The following is a 25,947-nucleotide window of genomic DNA, read 5'->3' as shown; positions in this document are numbered from 1 at the left end:
TTTGAGACCTTTACATTCTCTGGAACCCTTTTTTCCTCACCTGGGGCCCGATGTAGGTAAATTAGATTTACTGATTCATAAATACCGAATTTTACTGATTCGGTATTCATGAATCGGTAAATCTAATGTAGGTAATTTTTCGGTAAAAAATACCGAATCGGTAGGATTCGGTATTTACCGATTCTGTAATTAAAGAATCGGTATTTGTCATTGATTCCTATGGGCCTTGAAGCCCATAGGATTCAATGGCAAATACCGATTCGGTAATTACAGAATCGGTAAAATTACCGAATTGCCAAGGGGGACAGGGTGTCACTTTGACACCCTGTTGCACCCCTGTTTGTGGCTTGTGTGCCATGTGACACACATACATGCCCTTAGGGAATGTATGTGTGCCACATGGCACAGGTGTACATGCACAGATGTGCATGTACACAGGTATTCGTTATTTACCATGCAATAGTATTACATGGTAAATAACGAATCGGTAAGGGCATACATACATACATATTGATTTACCGATTCGGTAAATTTACAGAATCGGTATTTTACCGAATCGGTAACTTTACCGATTCGGTAAATATACCGATTCTGTAAATTTTAAGGCCCCTACATCTCCATTTGCAAATACCGGTTGGTAACGGCCGAAATCGGCCGTTACCGACCGGTATTTGCCGACCTACATCTGGCCCCTGATTCCTTCTTGGCAACCAGATGTCTATGGTTGTTGACTAACCACTGCTCTCTTTTGTGGGTGAATAATCCATTCACACGGTTGTTTTTCCTCATTCCCTGTAACAACTAGCTGTTTTAGATCTCCATAGATTAGAATAAAGTGCAAGAAACATGACAACCTAACACATGCATCTCAGTCTATGTATATGGGTAACTGCATGTCAGGTGGTCTAAGTAGTTGCGTGCCTGTAGTTCTGCTAGCTCAAGGGCACTGTTTGTCTGCTGGCCCATGTGTATGGGTGGCTGTAAGTGTGATGGTGTGAGTGTTCATGGTATCTTCCACTTGACAGCTACCTGCATTATTGCAAGTAAGCGTCATCCATGTCAACATGGTCCCGGACTTTATGTTTCTGCTTGTGTGTATGAATCAAAGACAAAAACAGCTGGATTTGCCATTGCTTGTTTATTTAGACATCCTTTACATTTACTTTGAATACTGTAGCAAATACGGTTTCGTACTTTCTTAAAAGACATGCATAACTACATACATTTTTATGATTATGCTATACTGAGTCTCAAAAAGATAGCGTGGAAAGGTTTGTCACAGCAATGAAAATGTTTTATGTGTCACTCACCTGCTGCCACTACTCGGGCATCTTCATGGGCGAAGTGTCTACCAGCTGCACGACTGTCTGGGTCTTTATGCCACCAAAGGACATGAACTGTAAAGACAATTGACGAAAAATATTGTTGGAAGATATAGGTGTAAAACAGTTTTAGGCATGCACTGGACACTAAACAGCCTTTAAAATCAACCACTTCAAGTTACAGCTACACAATTGTTGGGATATAATCAGCATCCAGTTAAAAAAAAAAAAAACATTATCCACCTTCACAATATAAATTAGTACATAAATATTTTTCTCTGCGTTTGGGTTTCCCTGGAACAATAAGCCCTTATAGTTAAATACGTCTTGTCACGTCTAGAGTGATGTCAAGAACAGCGATATATGTCAGATTCAACGTAACACATAACAAGCTGATGGAAGAAATATCTGGGTTCAAGTCAACCACTGGTGATGCCCTTGTGCTGCAATCTAGTTCATAGTATTTCACTCACTGTGCTACTGTAGACAGAGACTTGCCATAGACAAATCAATACTCTTCCAAAATGAACAGTTCATTCCGAAATGCCAGGCCAGGTCCCTTCTGGACAGAAATACCATGCAACCCCAGATTGATGTTGGTCCACTTAGGTCTGTTCAGTAAAGATATAGCTTGAGTCCTGTGGCACAGTGAGCACAGGACCCATATCTGGGCATACCTAACAGAATTGATGGAAGGAATGCTTGACCTAATCTCAGTCAAGAGGGAATTCTAGGGCCATTTTCCAGTCCATCCTTTTTACCCACTGTGCCACTCTAGAGAAAGGCCTGCCACATGCAAATCTTTGTCCTGTTTCAATAGAAACAGTCCATCCTGAACTGCTGGACAAGGTCCCCTCCAGATGGGAACAAAAGTAAACCTAGCGCTTGTTACACTCTATTGGGGCTTGCAAGTGAGGTGCAGCTTGAGGCCAATGGCATAGAGGGCATGCGACCCAAGTCTTGGAAACCCTGTTGCACTTAGGGACTCTCACATAGAAAATAAAAATTAGATGGTTGGAGCGCATGAATTAATCTCAGGCACTGGTGGTTTCTTGGGCTACCTTCCATTCTGTTCTTTTGCCCACTATGCACTCTAGATGGAGGTCAGCCATAGGCAAACCACTTTTCGTTCTATTGGAGAAGGGCTAAGACCTATTGGTCTTCAGTGGCAAGGCCCAGAAAAGCCCGAAACCAGTCTTGAGTTATTTATGTTCCAGTCTGAAGGAGGCCTGACCTGGAAGTGGCTCTATCCATTTTTTATTTTCATGAAGATGTGTTTTTATAAATCGTTGTTTCTCCTTTTTCCCAATAAAACATTTTGTAGTTAGGGAGCTTAATACATAAAATATTATTATCCAAAACATATAAATATTCAGTGTGATACAAGTACCCAAGACAGAACATGAAACAGGAGAATGGGGAGCAAAGTTATAAGAGACCTAATTTGGTGTTTTAACATCTCTGTGGTTAAGTAGTTAAACATTGGTGTAGTCTAAATTGTATCAAGCTTTATAAATCTCTTTTTGATTTCATTTTTTATTTCATTTCATTTATGAATACATTGTTTAAGCTGGCAAGTCTTTTGTAAGAGCTGTTCGATCCATTGCTTTCAGTTTATTTTCAATTTCTAGGTTTGGTGGGACTATTTTATGAAGATTGTGATTCAAGTGATTCTTTAAACACACAAAAGGGGATGGGAGGAATACTTGCAGTAAGTCTAACCACTTGGCCATCACTTGAGTAGCATTTCAACCAACAGTTTTTTTCCCACCATTCCACCTCAGTTTGGACTTAGCCAGCACAAGAATTGACCAATGCTACACCTTTACCCACTTTGGTGTTGACTGAGATTCTGGAGCAAACCAGTGTGTCCTTTGGTAAAAACTGAAGGCCAGGTGATATTTTCTTATATTAGGGAAGCCCAAACCCAGTTTACGTCATAGAAGTTGTAATTTTTAATTGAAAACAAATAGTTGTGTTTATGTGAATAGACACATTGGTTTAAGAATATTTCAATGGATAGGTACATTGTATTGTTAACATTACCACCTACATAAATAATTCATGGTAAGAGTTTCATCTTCACAGAGATAAACTTGACCCATCTTCCTAAATTCAGAGAGATGATTTTGCATAATGTATCAATTGTAGTTTTCAGTGCTTTCTGTACATTATTTGTAAGACTAATAACCAGGTGAGTGGTTTTGCCAATAAAATTGCTATATTTATAGCATTTCATTTTGATCATTCTAGAAATGGCACAGTATATCATTTTGACAAGGTAATTTTATAACCAAACTAATGTTACAAACATAGAGGTGCACCCAAAAGCAAATAAGTCTAAGGAAAATATTTCAAAGATTCTTGTGTCTACGTTATTTTTCTTCACATAAATTAGAACAATTACAGCTTACGTGTTTCATTTGAACAGGAAACGAAACACATTGAATGAGTAGCAGAGATATTATTAAGATATCTCGATACTCGTTCAATTGATCTACTGAGCCTGTCCATAACAAAATTATACCATCAATGTCCCTCCCACAAAAGGCTATATGTTCAGCCATGGGGAGGCCCATCTGCCCCAGGCAAGCTCGTATGAGCCTATTAAAAGGCTGACATACAAGGGGGCAAACCTGGGGCCCAAAAGAGTTCCCTGTAATTGATGGTACCAATGTCCATGGTGCAAAATATAATTCTGGACAATGTTATATGAATCATGTCAATGATCATCAAAATATTTTAATTGCAGTCAGCTTTCCTAGAATCTAAAAATGATTTGCCTGCCAAAAGTCCCAAATCTTTATGGATACCAGTAAATTAACTAGTCACATCAAATGTCACGAACGTCAGCTCTTCAGACCAGGGCAAGTTATTAAATCTGTACAAAAAATCCTTTACATCCTGAATATAAGAAGAAAGGTTATAAACACAGCCTTGGGGATAAATGTCAACATATTCAGAGAGCCGTTCTGTTAGGGGTCCTATACCTGATTTACTAGGTCTTCCAGGTGAAAATCCCCTCTTCTTTTGATGTACCTTAGGGAGTATGTAGATATATGGGAATCTTGGGTTTCGTACATATAAATATTTAAATTCATTCTCTGATAACAGGCATCTGTCCTTCGAGTCACGTAACTTCATGCTCATAAAGTCAGTTAACTCTTTCATTGGTTTAAAAGTAATCCATTTGTAACAATGACCACCCCTCAACTGTCTATGAATTTCATTAATGTAATCATGTTTATTCAAATGGCTACTTTTCAGCCCTTGTCAGCCCTTGCATAATAAGTTTGGATTTGAGGATGACTAATAGTATGATAAACATATATATTCACACACACACACACACGCACAAACTAACACACACACACGTATATATTAACTGAAAAAAACACAGGTTTCAGGGACATTATAGTTAGTCTGACATTTCACTCATACAAAACCAGAGAAATTCAGCGGTTATTGTTAGCTGAGGTAACTATAACTCGCGCCCCAGCAATGCACTGCTTATGACCTCATATATTACATTACTCATTACATGGTCAGTGACATCACTGATGACATCTCAAATGACATCACTGATTACATCATCCATAGAATCTTTGACGCACCCACTCACACCACTGTAGAATCTTTTAAAACCAACTGCCACTCCCACACAACCATTCACAAACCCATTCACAGAGCCATACCAGTACTTAGACACTCACTCACTGATTCATTGATCTATACACACATCCACTCGCTTACCCATACTGCCACTGATAGACCCACTCACTCATTAATACAGCTATTGACATATCCACTCATTCAGGCGCTGGCACACTGAGTGAGTCACCCATAGAATTACTCACATACCTAGACACTCACAAATACAGTCTATCATACAGCCACTTACTCAAGCAGTTACACACACCCACTTACTCATTCAGCTGACAGAAGCATGCACTCATCTATATAGCCACTCTCACATTCACTCACTCACGCACACAGTCAATCATATACCCATCACTCATGTATACTGCCTTTCACATACTCACTTACTCACCCATATTGACACATGCACTCAATCACCGACAGTCATACAGACACTCACTCACTCACTCATACAACTTTTCACACACCCAACAGTACCCCATACAGCCACTGACTCACCCACTTACTGATCCACACAGACACAAGAATGTTTGAACTATTTTCCTTCGGCCTATTTTCTTTTGGGTGCACCTCTATGATTGTAACTTTTTATAATGTCAGTACCTATTCTCCACTGTATGAATCTGAACTGATAGGGATTCACTAATTTTGTAGTGATTGTGCTTAATCTCTTTGTCCATGTTTTAGTGAGGACTTCTAATTAGAGGGATGGGTCTACTGCTTGGAATTCATTTGGGTCTCAGTCTGGTGATTTTAATGAGTTTACAAACATCCCATCATTTTATTATATAATGTCAGTAGGCTTGGGCCAATGTCATTCTCATATTTTGTGAATATAATCTGTGAAACCAAAAAGGCCAGGTGATCTCCACAGCTTAAAGACAGGATATAGAATGCATTATGCCTTGTAGCATGACATTTTTGCCCATACATTCTTTGCTAATATTTTTTAATGGTGATATAATAAGGTTGTCTACAAATACCTTCATTTAAGCAGTGTCAATTACTGTTTTTTTGTAAAGGCTTTCACAGCATTGTTTCAATCCTGCACGTGTGTCATTGTTTTTAGAGTCACTAAACTTTTGTGTCTTGGATTATGGAATTCTTTTTTTATTTCCATCTGTTTTAATTTGAACACTGATAATATATAGCATTTATCACCCCTTTCCAATACTTTTGATTGTCTTCCCAACTCAGTATTCGTTGTCAGGCCATATGATTCTCTTACCATGTTTCACAGAATTTTATATAATTTCCGTTTTTTGTCACTAGAAGATTCTGCAGTGAACTGGCCTTGCAAAAAACAATTGAGACTGTCGCACATTATTGAGATGTTCTTGTTCTCTTTAGAGTTTCAGACAAGGACGTCCTTCTTTTCTCTTCTCATCTTTCTTCAAAGTTTTGTTGTCTAATATGAATGGATTCAATCTCCAGATAAGTTTTTTAAATGCTTTTGGAATAGAAATTATTCATTTGAAAGAGGCATGAGCTGAGAGAAAAATATTATTTATTTTTTCTAGGGGATAGTTTGAGATAATTTTCTGCCAGTGAAAATTAGATCAATTCATACGTAGGATTTGTGTCCGTATGAGTCATAAGTATAATAATGTCAACCTTTTTTTTATATGTTGTGAATCGACAAGAGCAAGTGTTTTACAAAACTGTACTAACGTCTACATATTTTTTGTATATTTCTTGTGTAATACTTCTAATAAGAGTCAGGTGCCAAGTTTAAGTGTCCACCAATTAGAATGTTTTCTGGTTTAATCGCTATTAGAATTTTTCTATTTCACTAGGATAGTGGAGGGTGCCATACAATCTAGATTGCCTTTGGCTATGGTAACAGTATATTAATATGAACCGCCAGATCAATGCGTGTCCTCTTCATGCTTCCACACTCTTCGCCTGCTTTAAAAGACCTTCAGATGAATCCCCGCTGAGGCCAGAAAGACATTCGCCCACGCATTAATCAGCAGACTCAACTACGGCAATGCACTTTACGCAGGCGCCACCTAGATCCCCTCAGGAAACTACAGAACGTTGCAGCCAGACTGGTCCTCAACATCCTCCGCCGCAGCCACATCTCCGAACACCTGCGAGAACTTCACTGACTCCCAGTCAACAAAAGGGTCACCTTTAAGCTCCTCACATACGCCTACAAATCCCTCCACAATGCCTGACCCGCATACCTGAGCCACCGCCTCTCATTCCACGTACCCACCAGACACCTCTGCTCTGCCTAACTGGTCCTTGTGGCCATCCCTTGGATCTCCAAGACCAGGACCGAGGATGATCCTTTTCCTACCTCACTGCCAAAACCTGGAACACCCTGCCTCTCCACCTCAGGCTATGCCTGTTGCGGACCAAATTCTGGAAGGATCTCAAGACCTCACTCCTTGACTGAACCTCAGTGCCCAGTTGGACCTACAGCCCCCTTAACCCCCCAGCACATTGAGACCCTCATGGGTGAGTAGTCGTGCTTAGCAAATACTGATTGATTGGCCACAATTTTTCCCTTGAGTGTTAACAGCCTTCCTGTAGGATCATATTTTACCACCTTTAAAACACCACCCAATTCTGTATATAGTGGAAGGCTGACTTGCAAAACAATTGTGATAGTGTTCATTTAACCATTTATTTTTTTAGGTTTCAAAGCCTCAGAATTAATTGGATGAGCTCCTACTAGTGAAGGAATGTCCCAGTTCAAATGTTTTAGTAGATTCAGTAGACCCCTCCTGTTTCCTCCAGTAGGTCCCACACAGCAGAATTGCTGAGAAGATGTCAGAGGCCATGCCCCCTTCCTCCACCATTCTGCATATGTGCCTTTGGGCGCACTACTAGTTGAGGGATAATGTCCCCTTGGCTCCAGAGGGACCTTGGGGGCCAAGAAGCCCTCCTGGTACCTACTGTAAGCCCTACGCAGCGGAATTCATGAGAGCTGGTCGGAGGCCCGGTCCCCTTTCTCCACCACTCTGCCAACGTGACTGCTAGTTAAAAACCTTAGAAATTCGCACAAAAAACAAAGGTTACAGGGATGCTATAGTTAGGAATTCGCATTTAAAAAACCTTAGAAATTCACTGAAAAACCAAAGGTTTCAGGGATGTTATAGTGAGGAATTAACATTTTTAAAAAGCTTAGAAATTCACTGAAAAAAACAAAGGTTTCAGGAATGTAATAGAAAGGCTGACATTTAACTCGTACAAAACCAGAGAAATTCAGCCGTTATAGTTGCCTGAGTTAACTATAACTCGCGCCCTCACAACGCCCTGTTATGACCTCACATATTACATCACTCATGACATGGTCAGTGACTTCATTTATGACATCACTGATGATATCTCAAATGAAATCACTGATGATATCATCCAGTGACTATGAGTGTTTCTAAAACGTTTTAGGAGTGTTAAATAATCAGTTGGTATATGAGTGCCTGATTGGATGATTCAGTGGGTGCATGAGTAACTGTATAGGTGAATAATTAAGTGTCACAGTGCATGTATGGGTGAATGACTTGTTTTGCGATCTCTATATCTGTCAGTTGGTGTCTAAATGGCCGCATGGGTGTGTGAGTGGGTATGTGAGTTTCTGTATGGGTGAGTGACTGGTTGTCTGAGTACCTCTATGGGTGACTGAGTGTCTGTGTGGTTGGGTAATGAGCGAGTGGGAGAGTCAGTGGCTGTATGGGCAAGTGTGTGTGTGTGTGTGTGGGGCAGTATGGGTGAGTGAGTGTGTGTATGGGTGTGTTGGTGAGTCAATGGATGTGTCAGTGGCATATGGGTGAGTAAGTGCATATGTGAAAGGCAGTATAGGTGAGGCTGTATGTGTGGCAGAGTGATTGCAAGAGCAGCCGTATGGGTGAGTGTGTGCTTGAGTCAGGACTGTATTGGTAAGTGAGCATGTATTAGTATCTGTACGAATGTGTGTGTGTATAAATGTATAGGTGAGTAAATGGCTGTGTGATTGACTCTATAGGTGACTTAGTAGGGTATGAGTAGCTCTATGAGTGACTGACTGTGTGTGAGTGGCTGTATGGAAGTATGAGTGGGTATATCAGTGGCTGTTTAAGTGGATGAGTGGATGTATGAGTGGCTGTATGGGTGAGTGAGCAGATGTGTGTGCGTGTGTAGACCTATGAATCAGTGAGTGGTATGGGTGTGTCAATGGTTTTGAGAATGGCAGTGTGAAAGTTGAAGTGGGGGTATGAAAGTTTTATGGGGTGTGAGTGGGTGCGTCAGAGATTCTGTGGATGAAGTCATCGGAGATGTCATAAGCCATGTCATTTGAGATGTCATCAGTGATGTCATCAGTGAAGTCACTGACCATGTCATGAGTGATTTAATATCTGAGGTCATAAGCAGTGCATTGCGGGGGCGTGAGTTACAGTTAACTCGGGTAACTATAACGGCTGAATTTCTCTGGTTTTGTCCGAGTGAAATGTCAGCCTAACTATAACATTCCTGAAACCTTTGGTTTTTTCAGTGAATTTCTAAGCTTCTTTAAAATGTTAATTCCTAACTAGAACCTATGGCTTTTTTGTCACTCACACTTCCCTGCTCCTGATTCAATGGCTTTTCTCCATCTTCTTGCGTCTGTACCACCCAGGAAAATGATGGTCTCATAGCATCTTGCTGGATGAATTGTATGCTTCACCTGCATACCGGAGTGGACATTTTTTAGTTTAACATTAAGAACTTCATAATAACGTATGAACTTCCTAGCTCTCTCCAACTCCCTACACACTATTTTCATCCCTTCCACTTCCCAATTATGCCCATTCCATCTCACCATCCGGCTTCCCATGAAGAAACCATATATTTTAAATATATATGTATATTTTTAAAGGGCTAAGCAGCTACCAAGTGCTGCTGGGCTGCTTGCTCCCTTTTATCCATAACATTGCCATAAGCCGTGCTGGATCATTTATTTAAAAATGTCTGCCTTTTTCATAATGCCTGCCCATGCATGCACGTGTTACGTTGAACACGGTTATATGATTAAACAACTACTGCCTAAACAACGACTTCCTTAACCACGAAGGCTAAACCACGAGCAATGGCAAACCACTACATTATTAACAACGACCTCCTTAACCACGATTAATTTTCAAATGTAATGGCTTTCCAGAATCAAACATTCAGAAAGCTTCAGTAAACATTTATTTTATTGGAATGTTTTCATTTTGTTGTTCTTTCTAATAATATAGTTGCATTTCTCCTGTTAAACAATAATATTTATGCAACATTACACAAATTCACTCTTCAGAATTTATATGCTGTCATTGATCAAATGTTTCCTTCCTTCATGCATAATAATTCCTGCATAGTTGCTCGCCTCATTCTATCTTGTTAGTAACAGATTCCTGAAGGTCACCTTCGTGTTCTTGTTTAATTTTCAAAAGTATTGACTGAATGTCCGGATGTTTATGCTGATAATCGTTGTTAATGACATCTTCAATTTTAAGGATGACAAACAAGTCACTTGAAAGGGATAGGTTCCCTTATCAACTGAGCCCATCAAGGAAGGTATGCGTTAACTGCTTAACAAAAGTGGCATATTTGTTCTACTCACTGAAATATCTTTAGTTGTCTCCGTTATCTCTTGTTCCTAGCGAGAACACTGTAAACAGAGCTGACAAATCTTGAAAGGCTTGTCATTTATTTTAATTACAATAGTGCCATCTATTGGTCAGTCCCTGGCTCTTTTTTGCGTGCTTTTGGAAAGTCGTTGTTCGAGTAAGTCGCAGTTAAGGATATCGTGGTTAAGGATGTACTCGTTGGGGGCGTGGCTTGCGCGCCGCTGTTGCATGGCGTGCCGCGCTTGAGCTCCGGGGTGAGTTGGTCCCGTAGAGCGTTTCTCTCCGCTTCTTCGTGCCCTTGCGACCTGAAACTTCACTCATCAGCGGCGGAACATGCGGTGACCTTCACGACGCTGTTCTTTCCGCGTTATCAGCCACCGAGGATATGTTTCCTGAATTATTCCTCACAGGCGCTCGCATTCCTGAAGGGCGACCGCCATTTTGTCGCGCATGACGTTCCTGTCATCGGACTTCTGAGGCGCCGCAGCGGATACAAACTTGCGGTATTCAGCGCTTGGCTGAGGGTTTCTACACACGACGGCTGAAATGGTAACATTTATGCTTTTTCCTTGATGTTACTTTCTTGCTTCTTGGCTGGTCTTTTGAGCTGCTCGCTTTTATTTTTTCTCTCACATTCTTCATGGAGGTGTCTGTTCTGCTTTATTGAAGAGATTTCCTGCGCAACTTTCCTCATACCTGAACAGCTACTCTTGCTTTGCGTGTTTTGAGCGTAAACTGCCACTGTTCTACACTGAGTCTACATATTTTGCGCAACTTTGGTGTTCCAGCCTATTCCAGTGTATTCTCTCAGGCTCCTGCTACGTCACTTGTCATTATGAGTCGGTCATTGAACAGCAAGGACTCTAAGGACCTGGGCGCATCTTTAAAAAGACTTAAGTCAGTCTCTCCGTCGCCTGAATCTCCTCAGGCAGACAATGCTTCCACATTGGACACCATTTTGGCGCGCCTGAATGAAGTTCATGAAATTGCGCAGTCAACAAAGACTAACACTGACTTACTGCAAGTGGAAGTGTCTGCTATCCGGAATGACTTTAAAGCCCTTTCTCTTCGTGTATCAGCGACAGAAACACGAATAAGTTCTGCAGAGGATGGGATGCAAAAGCAATCCAGGTCCCTTTCTCAACTGGAGCGTTCTATGGTGGCGTTGCGCAGAGACCTCACGGAGCAGGAAGACCGTAATAGGAGATCCAATCTCCGTATTTTTGGCTTGCCGGAGGACTCAGAGAAATCATCCTCCTCTATGATTGAGTTTCTATCTCATTGGATTCCGGATACACTCCAACTATCTTTTCACAGAGATTTTGAGATTGAAAGAGCACACCGTGTTCCTACGTTTCGTTCTAAGGCAGCCACCCAGCCAAGAGCAATCATTTTTAAACCCTTACGACATCAACACACTGAACTGATTCTGTCTCATATGCGCAAGATTAAACAACTCAACTGGGAGGGTCATCGCATTTCCATTTCTCAAGACTTTGCCAGAGACACAGTCATAAGACGGAAAGGCTTCTTGAATCTTCGGAAGCGTCTCACCGATTTCGGCATTCCTTTTTCCTTTTCAGGTCCATCCAAGTTTCGCATCACTTATAAAGGACGTACCAGGATCTTCGATGAACCGGTAGACTTGACAACGTTCTTAGACAACCAGGAGGAAATAGAGATGGAGATTCAAAGAGCAACAACGCAGGCTCCTGGGGCCTCAGGGACCTGATTTGTTTATCTCTATACCTGTGGTTGTACTGCTTTCAAGATGAATTCCTCTTCTTTCTTTCTAGTAGTGTTTACACGCTAATTTACCTCTCTGCTATTGTACTTTCTTTCTTCTCTTTCTCTCCTCCATACTACTCTTGAATCTCTTCTTCCTTCTCAATTCCGTTCTCTCAGCCTTTTTTTCTGGTCTATCCTTTGCATGATACTTGCCTTGTTATAGTTATTGGGTGCAGATTTCTTGCTTGTATTTAATATACTATTTCTTTTTTCGCTAGCACTTTTTTTTCACATTTTTACCTTATGCTAGTTATTGTTCTAGTATAGCGGAGTAGAATTCTCCTTTCGGTTTCTGCTCCTTTCCCTCTTCCATCTCTGTCTCTTCCTTGTCTCTACATGCTCCTCTCTTGCACTTATCTTTTTTCCTTCTAAGATTCCACTCTATAGTATAGTTATGTAATTGTTGTTATTATTACTATGTGAATTAGCTGCCTATTCGTCACTATATTTATGTAATGTTACATATTATTTAGGTTGTTTATTGCATAATTAAGTTTTTTTTGCATTTTTGATTCAATTGTTCTTCATTATATGATCTTGTTCATGTTATGATATCGCTAATCTGCCCTGAAGTGTATTATTCCTCTTATAGCGTCTCAGCTCCTCATTTTCAAACTGTTTTTGCACTGAGTTCGGCTGTTTCTTCATGTGGTTTATTTATTTTCGTGAGATTTTTTCTAATAATTGGGCTGTTTCTCCTTACCAATTTTTGCTCTTAATACGGTTCCCCCACTCGCCCTTTCCACGTTCTCCCTTGCATGATGTGGGTCTCTTTTAGACCTCCCCCTCTGCTTCTTTTCTTTTTCTCTTCTTGTCTTTCTTCTCTTCTGGCCTTTCTTTTTTCCTGGTTCTCCCACATGGTTGCTCCCGTAACATCTATTTTGCTTAATAGCTGGTCCACTGTTTGTTTGCACCCCGTTCTTTGTTTGTCATCAATGCTGTCTCCGTTTGTATCCCCCTTTGTTCCATGCCGGGTTTAAATGTATTATCCCTTAATGTTAAGGGATTAAATCATCCAGTAAAACGATCTAAAATCCTGGATTACTGTAAGTCGCTCTCGGCAGACTTAGTCCTCTTTCAAGAATCTAAAATTACCAGTAGAGAAGCTTTATTTTTAAAGAAAGAATGGGTGTCGGATGTGTCTTGTTCTGATGCTTCTGGTAAACGCAATGGGGTGCTTACGTTAGTTTCAAGGAATTCAGGATTATCAATCATCTCTTCTGAGCATGATTCTGAAGGTCGCTGGCTTCTATCTAAATTGTCGGATGGACAACATGACTTGTTTGTTATGAATATATATGCCCCGAATGTGGATAATCCAGCCTTTTGGAAATCCATTTCTAAAAAATTGCATGACACCCCTCATGCTGGCAATCTCATTGTTGGTGGCGATTTTAACTTACCAATGGATCCTTTATTAGACAGGAACTCTGCATTCCAGTTTCGTCCACCTAAAGCACATAAACAGATGATTAACATGTGTTCCACTGCTCAATTACATGATATTTGGCGTCTCCATAATCCCACTGGCAGTGACTTTACTTTCTTTTCTTCCCCTCATTCCTCATTCTCTCGTATTGATTATCTCCTGGTTCACTCCTCTCTTGTCTCAGCTTCTTCCTCTCCGCTGATTCATCCCATTGTCATTTCCGATCATGCTGCGGTCACTTTTACGCTTACGTCCTTTGCGCCGAAACCGCGTGGTCGTTCCTGGAGACTTAATACGGAAGTGTTACATGACTCTGATCAAGTGGATAAATTCTCCACGGACATAAACACTTTTTTCCGTGAAAATGAGGACTCGGTATCTTCTCCAATAACTCTATGGGACTCTTTTAAGTGTACTTTTCGGGGCCAAGTTATAGCATGCATGTCCAAACGCAACTTGACGATTAAGAGGGAACTTACTGACTTATCTTCTAACATCAAAACTCTGGAGGCCTCCTTTAGACATACTAAAGATCCGACTAACCTACAACAAATTAAGCTCCTAAAATACAAATATAATACTATTGTCACTAAAAGGGCTCATATCGGCTTCCAGGCGCAAAAGTCCAAAAAGTTACTTTTAAAGAATCGCGCTGGGAAACTCTTGGCTGCCACGCTAAAATTCCAAGATTCTTCCTATAAGTCCTCCCAGATCTCTTCTATTAAAGACCACACTGGCTCTACCAAATTCCAAACTGAGGAAATTCTTGAAGTCTTTCGCGATTTCTATAACAAATTATACACCCCCTCTAACCAGGCTTCTTTTGACAAGTGCCAAGACTTTTTAAAATCAATTCCGATTCAATCAATCTCAGAAGGAGATCGCTCTACTCTGAATGCTCCTATCTCACCGGAGGAAATAGCGGCTGCTATCAAGGCCACCCGCTCGGGGAAAGCTCCTGGTCCAGACGGATACCCGATCTTATTTTATAAAACCTTTCTTCCGCTACTTGTTCCTAAGCTACAAGCTGTCTTTGACACTTTCATTCGTAATGGTTCTGTTTCTGGTACAGCTGCTGATGCCACAATAGTAGTGATCCCGAAAGAAGGTAAGGATCATTCAGATCCTAAGAATTTCCGCCCTATTTCGCTTCTTAATATGGAAGCGAAGATTTTTGCTAAAATTTTGGCTAAACGTCTAGAATCTTTTATTCCTAATCTAGTCCATCCCTCCCAAACTGGATTTGTTAAGGGTAGACTGGCAAGAGACAATATCCGCACTTTCTGTCATATTATTGGAGCGGCTAAGCGATCCCAATTACCTGCCGCGGCCTTAGCCCTCGATGCCGAAAAGGCCTTCGATAAGGTCTCTTGGCCTTTCCTTCGAGCTGTCTTATGTGCACATAACCTCGGAGACTCTTTTATTAACATGGTAATGTCTCTATACTCCCAACCTAAAGCTAACATTAGGCTTAATGGTGCTACTTCCTCTTCTTCTAATCTTTGCCAGGGCACGAGGCAAGGGTGTCCCTTATCCCCTCTCTTGTTTCTGTTATCTATTGATCCTCTCCTTCGGCTGATTGATTTACATCCTGATATCAAAGGATTTTCCTTTGGCCCTCATTGTCTTAAAACCGCTGCCTACGCTGACGATGTTCTCATTTTCTCAGATGATATAGCGTTGGCCATCCCTGCTATCTCTGACACCATTTCTTTGTTCTCTAAAGTATCCGGATACACTCTAAACAGAGATAAGACAGAAATGTTCCCTTTAAATGCCTACTGTTTCCCTGCTCATATGGGTTCGGCTGGCTTTAAGTGGCAATCTACCCATCTCAAATATCTCGGCATTTATTTCTGTTCCACGCTACATACCACGGTTGCCTATAATGAATCTCAAACTCTTACTAAGGTTCGTCGTCTTCTGGATACATGGTCTCCGAAACATATTTCGTGGTGGGGTCGCCTACAAACCCTAAAAATGATGATCACACCGATTATTAATTTTGTCTCATCCATGATTCCGATGAAATTATCCGACTCTTTTTTTCGGGAAATCGATGGGATCACCGCCAAATTTCTTTGGAATGGTAAACGCGCTCGATTAGCATATAAATATTTACGTAGACCCTGTGATATGGGGGGGTGTAATTTTCCGGATTGGGAAAAATATCAGACGGCTTTCTTGGCCTCTCAGGGGGCCTTATGGTTTTCTCCCCCATCCCATCATACTCCTTTATGGCTACACATAGAACAGGACTTAGCTGCACCTCTACCAATTGCCTCTCTCTGTACTACTTCCACTTTCCACATTCTGTTTTCCCGCTCTATAATTATTGATACAATTTCCGCAATTAAGAGAGTCGACAGGAAGCTGGCATTTCCTGTGCACAAAACTAGATGGTCTTCCATTTGGCGTAATTCCAAAATTAAACTTAGTATCACTCCCACCCTCATGTCATATTGGGCTACGAAAGGTGTCTCTCTTGTACAACATCTGTATAGTGACTCTGGGGAGCCCTTACCTTTTTCTACCTTAGCGCTCAATCACTCTCTAACTAATCTAGACTTCTATACCTTTCTTAAAATCAAGGTTGCCATCTCAAAAACTCGTCTTCACCCCTCCTCCCCTACCGTCTCGCTATTTTGTATTTGGCTCAAAGCTGGTCATGTTGCCTCCCGCATATATAAGTTTCTATCTTCTACTTCGCTTCCTGACCAGACGGTTGCACAACAAAAATGGATGCGTCATTTTGATCACAATATTACAGATCATTTATCATCTGAAGCTTGGCAATCCATTAGCAAATTTGCGCTTCGTAACAAAATAGCTCCTTCCCTAATACAGTCCAAGTTTTTCTCGATTAACTTACTCCACTGGACACCTGTACGTCTGCATTCTCTCAACCTTAAAGAAGATGATCTCTGTTGGAGTTGTGGCCTGGAGGCGGGGGATTTCCCTCATATGTTCTATAATTGTTCCTTACTTAAACCTTTTGGGACCTTATTCAGCAACATTTATCTCTTATCTTTGACATTCAGCTCCAGCTCTCTTTTCCTCTAGTTATATTAGGTCCCTGGGCTGCTCCTACGCCCCTTCCCCTTGATTTGTTACAATTACAGCTGTTAGATCTTCTGTTATCTATTGCGGTAAAGGTTATCCTTATGGATTGGAAATCTTTCTCATCAGTCTCTTACCATACGTGGTGGGCATGGGTTTCCTTCTTACGCAGTGCTCACACCTCAGTAGATCTAGCACACCTATCGCCTTCCATTTCAAGTGGGATTTGGGCATCATTGGATGAATACATGGACCTCTCCTCGCAAGGTGTAGTCCCTCGATTTCCTGTTGGTTTGTCTACTTAATGTTTGGTCTGCTAGTTACGTTGCATTGGGCTATTCCTGTGGGATTCCTTCTCTCTTTCTCCCTCTTTCCTGTCCTCTCATCCCGTTCTTTCTGTCTACTGCTATTTTTTCCTTTCTTTCCTTCCTTCCTCCTTTTGCTCTTGTTTCTTCCCCTGCCCCCTCCCTCATCTCAGAGGCTGATATGTTCCACGTTATGCACGATATACCCATTATTGACTTATATTAGTAACTTCATATTGATTCCCTTCTTTCTAATTTTATTTACATATAATTGAGTTACTGATCAAATGATATCCATGTTTGGTTTTTCACGTTCTACTCATATTGGAGTGTATCACCTTTTTGTATTTTGACTGCTTTTATTTGGATCCTTATTTCTCTCAATAAAATCTTGTTGAACTAAAAAAAAAGGATGTACTCGTTGTTTAGGATTCGTTGTTCAGGTCAGTCGTTTCTTAAACTTCGTTATTAAGGCTGTTTCATGTGCAAGCATTATGACATGTCATGACTCACAGGTATGCATTATGAATCATGATGTATATTTGCACATCAGCGGCTATCATGATATGTTTCATTTAATAGAAAACCCAGTCTAACTGTGCCAGCCATGCATGTTTATGAGACATTTGCACACATGAAACTGGAAAACAGCGTTGGCAGAGTATTTTAGAGCCAAGGTTTGTTGGCTTTGCCAATGTTCTTTATGCTCTGTTGTCAAGGGCTGCTGTTCTGAAGTCAGTTGTAAATGGAAATTGTATTCGCTGCTGTATCCTATTTGATGTGTTTTTTTCTTCTGCTTACCCAATGCAATATGGATCGCCACTTTTGCTCACTAGATGACTGCTATTAAATGGGTGGTGTTATAATAAAGGCTGAATCATTGATAAAGAGGTAACGATACACAAGTATTATCCACTGCAACATTCCGATCATCTGAGTGCTGCATGTACCGCATTGGAAGATTCTGACCCCTAAACTGCAAGACTGTTACTCAGTTAGGACATCACCACCCAGTGAATTAGCTAGACCACTTGAAGCTCTGCATCTCTTGACAATTTTCACTTATTGTTTTGTGAAATTGTAAAAAAAGAAAACCATTATATATAACAGCTCCAAAGCCTAGGGTTACAGGTGACAGCCTATCTCAAAAGACCAAAAGAAACTCATGACACCACCCTGCCCCAAAAACTATTCAGCCCCATAAGGTTCCAGGTGGTAATTTTTAAGGACTTTTCACAGCCCATCATCCCAGGGTTAATGGAGCGCCGATCACCACTCCCATATTAAAGTACTGGCCACTGTGAATAGTCCACATCTCCAAACAGAAACTTGTCTGTGTCCTCAGGATCACCACTGAAACCTTTATGCACAGGGATTCTAAATTACTGGGCCTCTTGGCAAGCCACAAAATGGATTTTAAGAGCTTTTTAACCGCTTAACCCCTTCGATGCTGATGACGGAGCGGTCCCGTCATCAGCATCGGTTGGGCTGTGCTGATGACATAACCGTTCCGTCATCGGCACAGCCCTCGGGGGGAGCACTGCCGCTCCCCCCCTGGGGCATCGATCCTCGTGTTGGTTGCAGGGGTGGCAGCGGAAGACTTTCCGCTGCCACCTCCAGGCCCCCCCACACTTCCTGGTGACATCAGCACGCTCAGCGCGCGCCGACCTCATCTGGAAGTGCTGGACGCGCTGGAAGCCATTTCTTTCCAGCGCGGCCAGCGAGCAGGTGAGGTTTCTGCTCTCCAGTGGGGCGGGGTGGGGCGTTTCTCGGTGCCTTGAGGCATCGGGGGAGGAAACACTGTTTCCTCTCCCCTGATGTCTCAATGCAGGGCATTCCTGGTTCAGGATCGCGCACAGCGTCGCGATCCTGAACCAGGAATGCCCCCACTAGTCACCAGGGATGTTATTTTTTTGTAAAAAGGAAGCAACCCCTTGGGCAAGGGTCGATTCCTAGGGGCATATTCTTTTTCAGACTCTTCTGCCTCCCCTCCCCCCACCCCGGGGGCAGATCTCACGTTTTTTCGGCGAATCTGGACCCGGGGGGGGGCAGAAAAGCACACTAGACACCAGTGATTATTTTTTTATCAAAAGGAAGCAACCCCTTGGGCAAGGGTCGTTTCCTGGGGCAGATCGCCCGTTTTTTCAGCTGAATCTGGACCCAGGGGTAGAAAAGCCCACTAGACACCAGGGATTGTCTTTTTTTTGCAAAGGAAGCGACCCCTTGGGCAAGGGTCGCTTCCTGGGGGCGATTTAATTGTTTTAGACTTTTTTGCCCCCCTGGGGGCAGATTGGGTGTTTTTTTTACCGAATCTGGACCCAAGGGGGGGGCAGAAAAGCCCACTAGACACCAGGATTGTTTTTTTCTTGAAAAGGAAGCGACCCCTTGGGCAAGGGTTGCTTTCTGGGGGCAAAGTAATTATTTTAGATTTTTCTGCCCCCCCTGGGGGCAGATTGGCCCCTTTTGTTGCCAAATCTGGACCCAGGGGGGGTAGAAAAGCCCACTAGACACTAGGGATTGGTTTTGCAAAGGAAGTGACCCTTGGGCCCATAGTTTTTTATTGAATTCATTCTGCCTCATAATTTTGCCTTTCTGCCCTCAGGAATGAGCAAAAAACCCTACTAGACACCAGGGAAGTAATTTTTTTTTTAAATAGAGGCGACCCCTTGGGCAAGGGTTGCTTCCAGGGCTTTCAAATTTAAAAAAGATTTATATTCTGTCCCCATTTGTAACATAATCTGTGACATAGCCTGTTGTAATGTGTATTTTTTGTTTTCTAAAGTGAAATGTTTTCTTTTCTGTTGCAGTGTGCGGTTTCATTACTGGTGGTTCTGCAGTTTGTGTAGTTGCATGTGTTTGGTAAGAGACCTTTTTTGTAAAATTTTTATGTAAATGTTTTTTTTGAAAAGTGTAGTAATACGAGTATGTTTGGTTTCTGTTTTTTGTGATTGTAAAACATGTTTTACATTTGTTCTTGATGTGTACTTCTGTAGATGTAGGTTTTTTATCTTCTTTCTAGTGGGATATTGTTGCCTATTTGCAGAGTAGGTGCTGGTGAGTGTAGCTGTCTTTTGTAAGTGAATTGTATATTTTTTCAGTATATAGATCTTAGTAATAAAGGCTTACATTTTTTACTTACTTTGCACACTGTTGGTTGTTGAGTTCTTTCTTAGTAAGGATAATGGCTAGCCGCCGGATTACTGCTCAGCAAGTTGTTGGAATGCTTTTTGATTCTTCCTCTGACCATGGTCCGGAGACTGATTCTGAGCCAGAGGTGGGAGGTGAAGATTCAGGTAGTGAGTTTTCTCTACACATTGCTTCATCTGATGATGAAGATACTCTGAGTTCTGATGAAGCTACTTTTGGTGTGGATGAAGTGCCTGTGGTTGAGGAGGACATTGCTGTGCCGATAGTGCGGCAAGAGGCATCTGGGCTGCAGCCTGGGGCTGCTAGACTTCCAGTTGGTGTAGTGAGACAAGAGGCAGCTGGGCGGCAGCCTGCGGCTGCAAGACTTGACGTTGAAAGTTCTGACCTCTGGTTTGCACCAGGCATGGTGCAGCCAGCATTACCTGAATTTACTGGTGTTCCAGGGTGTAGGGGGAACACTGAAAACTTTTTGCCAATTGATTTTTTCAAGTTGTTTATGGATGATGTGTTTTTGGCAGAGATTGTAGAGCAGACTAATTTGTATGCAGAACATTTTTTGAGGGTGAACAGTGCCAGCCTTAAGCCCCACGCTAGAGCTACCCGGTGGACTCCCACAAATTTGGAGGGGATGAAAAAATTTTGGGTTTAACTTTTTAGATGGGCTTGCTTAGGAAACCATCAATGGCTTCATATTGGTCTACTAGTCCCTTGATGGCAACAGCTATATTTCCGGCAGTCATGAGTCGTGATAGGTATTTGCTTCTGCTTCGGATGATGCATTTTGTTGACAATGGTTCTGCTTTGCCAGTAGATCCACCTGATTGTGACCGTCTTTTCAAGATTCGGCCTGTCATTGATCATTTTGTTGATCTATTTCCTGAGATCTTTGCTCCAGGGAAAGAAATTGCAGTGGATGAGTCTTTGCTGTTGTTCAAGGGCCGCTTGGTATTTCGGCAATACATTCCTAGTAAGAGGGCACGCTATGGAATTAAGCTTTATATGCTGTGTGACAGTCTGACTGGATATGTCTCTAATTTCAGGGTGTACACCGGTAAGGAATCCAGGATTAACCCCCCTGGTTGTCCGTCGACTTTTGGAGTGACTGAGAAAATTGTGTGGGATCTTGGTCTAGGATTTTTTAACAAAGGCCATCATTTATATGTAGATAACTTCTACACTGGTGTGCGGTTGTTCAGGGAATTGGCCAAAGTGGACACTGTTGCTTGTGGCACAATCCGCTCAAACCGTAAAGGTTTCCCAAAAGAACTTGTTTGGCAAAAGCTTGCTCGGGGACAGTGCAGTGCATTGCGTTGTGAGGAGCTTCTAGCTGTGAAGTTTTCAGACAGGAGAGATGTCTACATGTTGACTTCCATACATGATGAAAGCACTGAACCGGTGACTGTTTGGGGTCAGGTTGCAGAAGTGCGCAAACCTGTGTGCATTTTAGACTATAATAGGCACATGGGTGGTGTTGACAGAGTAGATTAGAGGTTGGAACCGTATGCTGCTCTTCGTAAGGCTTATATTTGGTACAAGAAGTTGGCTATCCATCTTTTCACTTGGCAACCTTTAATGCTTTTGTTGTGTTCCAGAAATCTTGTCCCGAGACAAAGATGACTTTTGTAAAGTTTCAGGAATCTGTAATAGGCAGCCTTGTTTTAGTGGAACAGGCAAGTGTTCCTAGAGTTGGAGTGGTGGAGGATGTTGCCAGATTGAAAGATCGCCACTTTCCTGATCAAATTCCTCCTACAACCTCAAAAGACTTTCCCAGCCGGAGATGTAGAGTCTGTTGGCGAAGAGGTTTGCGAAGGAGGTTCGTATGTTACTGCCCCGAATGTCCTTCAAACCCTGGGATGTGTGTACCTGCTTGTTTTAGAATGTACCACACACAAAAGAATTTTTGGGAGCATCCATGAGTGGTAAAGTGAACTGGCTGGTCTCTATTGTTTAAAACTTGTTGTTCAGTTTCAAAGTTGGCATTTGTGTAGTGTATTTAGATTTAGTTGTTGTGTTAGTAGATTTGTATCAATTTGCAATTTGTTTTTGTTTTTCATTTGTTTTGAAAAAAACTAAAGTATGATGTTGGTTTGCGTGTAGTGTCTATTGTCTGACGGTGTGCATGGTTTGGCGCTTGTCTGGCGGTGTCTGTGGACTGGTGCTTGTCTGGCGGTGTCTGTGGACTGGTGCTTGGCTGGCGGTGTGCGTGGTCTGGTGTTTGGTTGGCGGTGTGCGTGGTCTTGCACTTGCCTGGTGCTGTGTTGGGATTGGTGCTTGGCTGGTGGTGTGCCTTGGCTGGAGCTTGGCTGGCGGTGTGTGTGGAGTGGTGCTTGCCTGGTGGTGTGTGTGGACTGGTGTTTGGCTGGTGGTGTGTGTGGTCTGGTGTTTGGTTGGTGGTGTGCATGGTCTTGTGCTTGCCTGTTGGTGTGTTTGGATTGGTGCTTGGCTGGTGGTGTGCCTGGACTGGTGCTTGGCTGGCTGTGTGTGTGGAGTGGTGCTGTCCTGGCGGTGTGTGTGGACTGGTGCTTGCCTGGCGGTGTGCGTGGTCTGGTGTTTGGTTGGCGGTGTGCGTGCGCTTGTCTGGTGTTGTGTTTGGATTGGTGCTTGGCTGGTGATGTGCCTGGACTGGTGCTTGGCTGGCGGTGTCTGTGGACTGGTGCTTTCCTGGCGGTGTGTGTGTGGACTGGTACTTGGCTGGCGGTGTGCGTGGTCTGGTGCTTGACTGGCGGTGTGTGTGGTCTGGTGCTTGGCTGGTGGTGTGCGTGGACTGGTGCTTGGCTGGCGGTGTGTGGGAAGTGACTTAATGCTGGTTACTACACACAGTGCTATTTGAGCGCCACTCCACGTAATCCATGAGTTTGTGTAGTTGCTGTGTCAGGAATGTGGGCGTGTGAAAGTGATGGGCCCTTGATTGACGTTGTCTGCTGGTGGAAGTGTAGTAATGTGATGGGTCCGCGGCTGGAGGTGTGAATGTTTTGTATGTGTCACATGTATGAAAGGTGTATGAATGGCCTGTAAAGAGGTTGGTGCCTTGTCGTGGCTTTACAGCTCACGAGCTGTGAGTCAATGGTTCAGTTTCTTGTCCTTTCCATTATTAACAGTGTATTTCATTTTTTGTGAAATCACTTGCTAATACAATGGTATATACTGAACCATCACTCACCCTTGTGCCAAATCCAACCAGTATGTGTGTGTGTTTGAAAACTTGATGTCTGTGTAGTTTATTTATTTATTATTATTTTTTTTTTTAAGCAGGGCGCACCTTGTCACTTTTTGTAAATGTTGTGATGTGTTGCTTTTGTGCCTGGTGGTGTGAATCGTGTTCTGTGTGTCAGGTACAAAAGGTGTGTGAATGGCCTGTAAAGCGGTTGGTGCCTTGAAGTGGCTATACAGCTCACGAGCTGCGAGTAATTGGTTCAGTTTTTTTGTCCATGTAATTGACAGTGCATTTCATTTTTGTGAAATCTCTTGTTAATAAAATTATATATACTGAACCATCACTCGCCCTCGTGCCAAATCCAACCAGTATGTGTGTGTGTTTGAGGAATAGATGGCTGTGTAGGGATCTTGTTTTTCTTAGTCTCTGTGCCAAGGTGTACATTCCGCCTACGAATAACCTGCCAATTGTAGATATTGTTGAAAACCCATGGGACTACATGGTGATGTCTCTCTGGTGAAATTTAACAATTAGTTTTATCCACAATATCCTGCAAAACTCACAATGTCCGTCATATTTTCCTTGCAATATTGCGCCCAAATTGTCACGCTTCACAAGTAAACAACTAATTGGTTTAGCTAGGGGGGTCACATGGGTTTTTCACTCCTCCCTCCTTCCTCGGTTGCCATCTAGGGAAACCTAGCAAACCCACACATTTTTGGAAAGTAGACATCCGGGGGCTTTCAAGGGGGTATGGCTTGCATGGATCCTCCAACGTTCCTTTTCTCAGATTCCCTTGCAAACCTCAATTTTAGCTGAAAAAAATCAGTTTTTTCACACATTTTTGTGTGGGAAAGTGTGGCATCACTGGGCTCACACAATTTCCTCCCACCCAGCGTTCCCCCAGGTCTCCCGATAAAAATGGTACCTCCCTTGCGTGGGTAGGCATAGTGGCTGCAACAGGAAAAGGCCCAAATCGTGCGGTGGAGACTTAAAAATTACCTTTAGCAAAACTACCTTATTTTTTTGGGGGGGGGGCACCTGAGTTTTGAAAATGTGCTAATATATACTGTTTCTAAACTCTATAATTTGTACCCAATTCAGAAATATATAGGTGTCTTTCATACCGATTTTTCCATCTATACATTTCCCAAGAATAAGTGCTCTATACCCAGTAAATAATAAAATACCATTACAAATTGCTGCTCAGTTTTTGGCTCTGGGTTCGTTGGGTTCTTGGTGAAACTACAAGTCCTATATATCCCCACAACCAGGAAGGTCAAACGGATGTAACGGTATATTGCTTTCAAACAGCTGTCAAAATTACAAGAAGTTACAGGTGAAAACGTTGAGACAAAGGCTGTTTTTTGCAACTAATTTTCATTTATTCCAATATCTAACTGTTAGTTTCTATAAAGAATTCTTCATGGATTTATACAAATGACCCCTTTCTGAATTCAGAATTTTGTCTACTTTTCGAAAATGTATAGCATTCCAGGATCCATTATTGCTTTCAAACTCATTTCTACCATTAACTGAAAGGAGGTTGAAAGCTCTAAAAATAGCAAAAATAGGCTATGTCCCCGAAAAATGCCAAAACTGTGTGAAAAATGTTGGTCCTCTGACAAAAGACTGTCATTCCCTAAAAGCTGAGAAAATGGAGATTTCATCCCTACAAACCCTTTTTTGATAACATTTGCAGGGAAAAACCCAGAGGCTTTCATTTGCAGACCGTTTTTCCCAATTTTCGGAAAAAAACAAAAATGTTACTGTATCTTGCTTAGTTTCTGGGACCCCTGCAAGGGAATCCACAAACCCTGGGCACCTTTAGAATCCACATGATGTTGGAAGAAAAGGACGCAAATTTGGCGTTGATACCTTATGTGGTCAAAAAGTTACAGGGGCCTAGGCGCGCACTACCTCAAATCGCCAAAAAAAGGCTTAGCACAGGAGGGGAAAAGGCCTAGCAGCGAAGGGGTTAAGCGTGTACTTTTAAAGTTATAATTGGCTTCTGCGAGCTATTGAGGGCTTCTAGATATATGGGTGGATAAACAAGTTCAATTAAGTTTCCAAAAATGCCCTCATAATGTATTCATACTCTGCAATATTAATTGAGGCCCATTTACCATAATTGATTGTCTTAACTTCCCACTTATTCTAGGAAATCTCCACTATCAATTTCTGCAGTGGTAAGGTACCTAAAATCAGGATGTGAATTTAACAATTTCAGAAGATTTATTGATTCATGATGTTGTGTCTGTCCTATGGTCAATAATCTGGGGATAATCACATGGTACGGTTTCCCATAAAAAGTTAGATGAAGACACTTGGTTGAGTGCATTGATACATACAGGACAACTTTTATTTTCTCTACTGTTTGGTAAGGCCCCTCCTTATCATCTCAGCAGTTGGTTAACTGGGGTCTACGTGGTGTAATGTTCTGCTGCCTGCACGTTTAGAACAGAAAGTGATTGAATATATCCAGTATTACGTCCTGTAATGAGGG

The 25,947-nt window shown here is 42.1% G+C and overlaps 1 protein-coding gene across 1 annotated transcript in view; it reads right to left on the bottom strand.

Annotated features, from left to right (window-relative positions):
- Positions 1–25,947, bottom strand: part of LOC144818808 (protein NipSnap homolog 3A-like) — a 289,090-nt gene that overhangs the window by 122,666 nt on the left and 140,477 nt on the right. Inside the window, exon 5 of the mRNA XM_078676578.1 lies at positions 1,311–1,397. Coding sequence (XP_078532704.1) covers positions 1,311–1,397 — 87 coding nt within the window. The remainder of the gene's footprint in view (positions 1–1,310; positions 1,398–25,947) is intronic.

This window comes from Lissotriton helveticus, chromosome 2_1 (genome assembly GCF_964261635.1).
Source record: "Lissotriton helveticus chromosome 2_1, aLisHel1.1, whole genome shotgun sequence".
Classification (NCBI taxonomy): Eukaryota; Metazoa; Chordata; class Amphibia; order Caudata; family Salamandridae; genus Lissotriton; species Lissotriton helveticus.
Note: the sequence above shows the minus strand (reverse complement) of the source record. Positions and strands in the feature narration are given on the sequence as shown.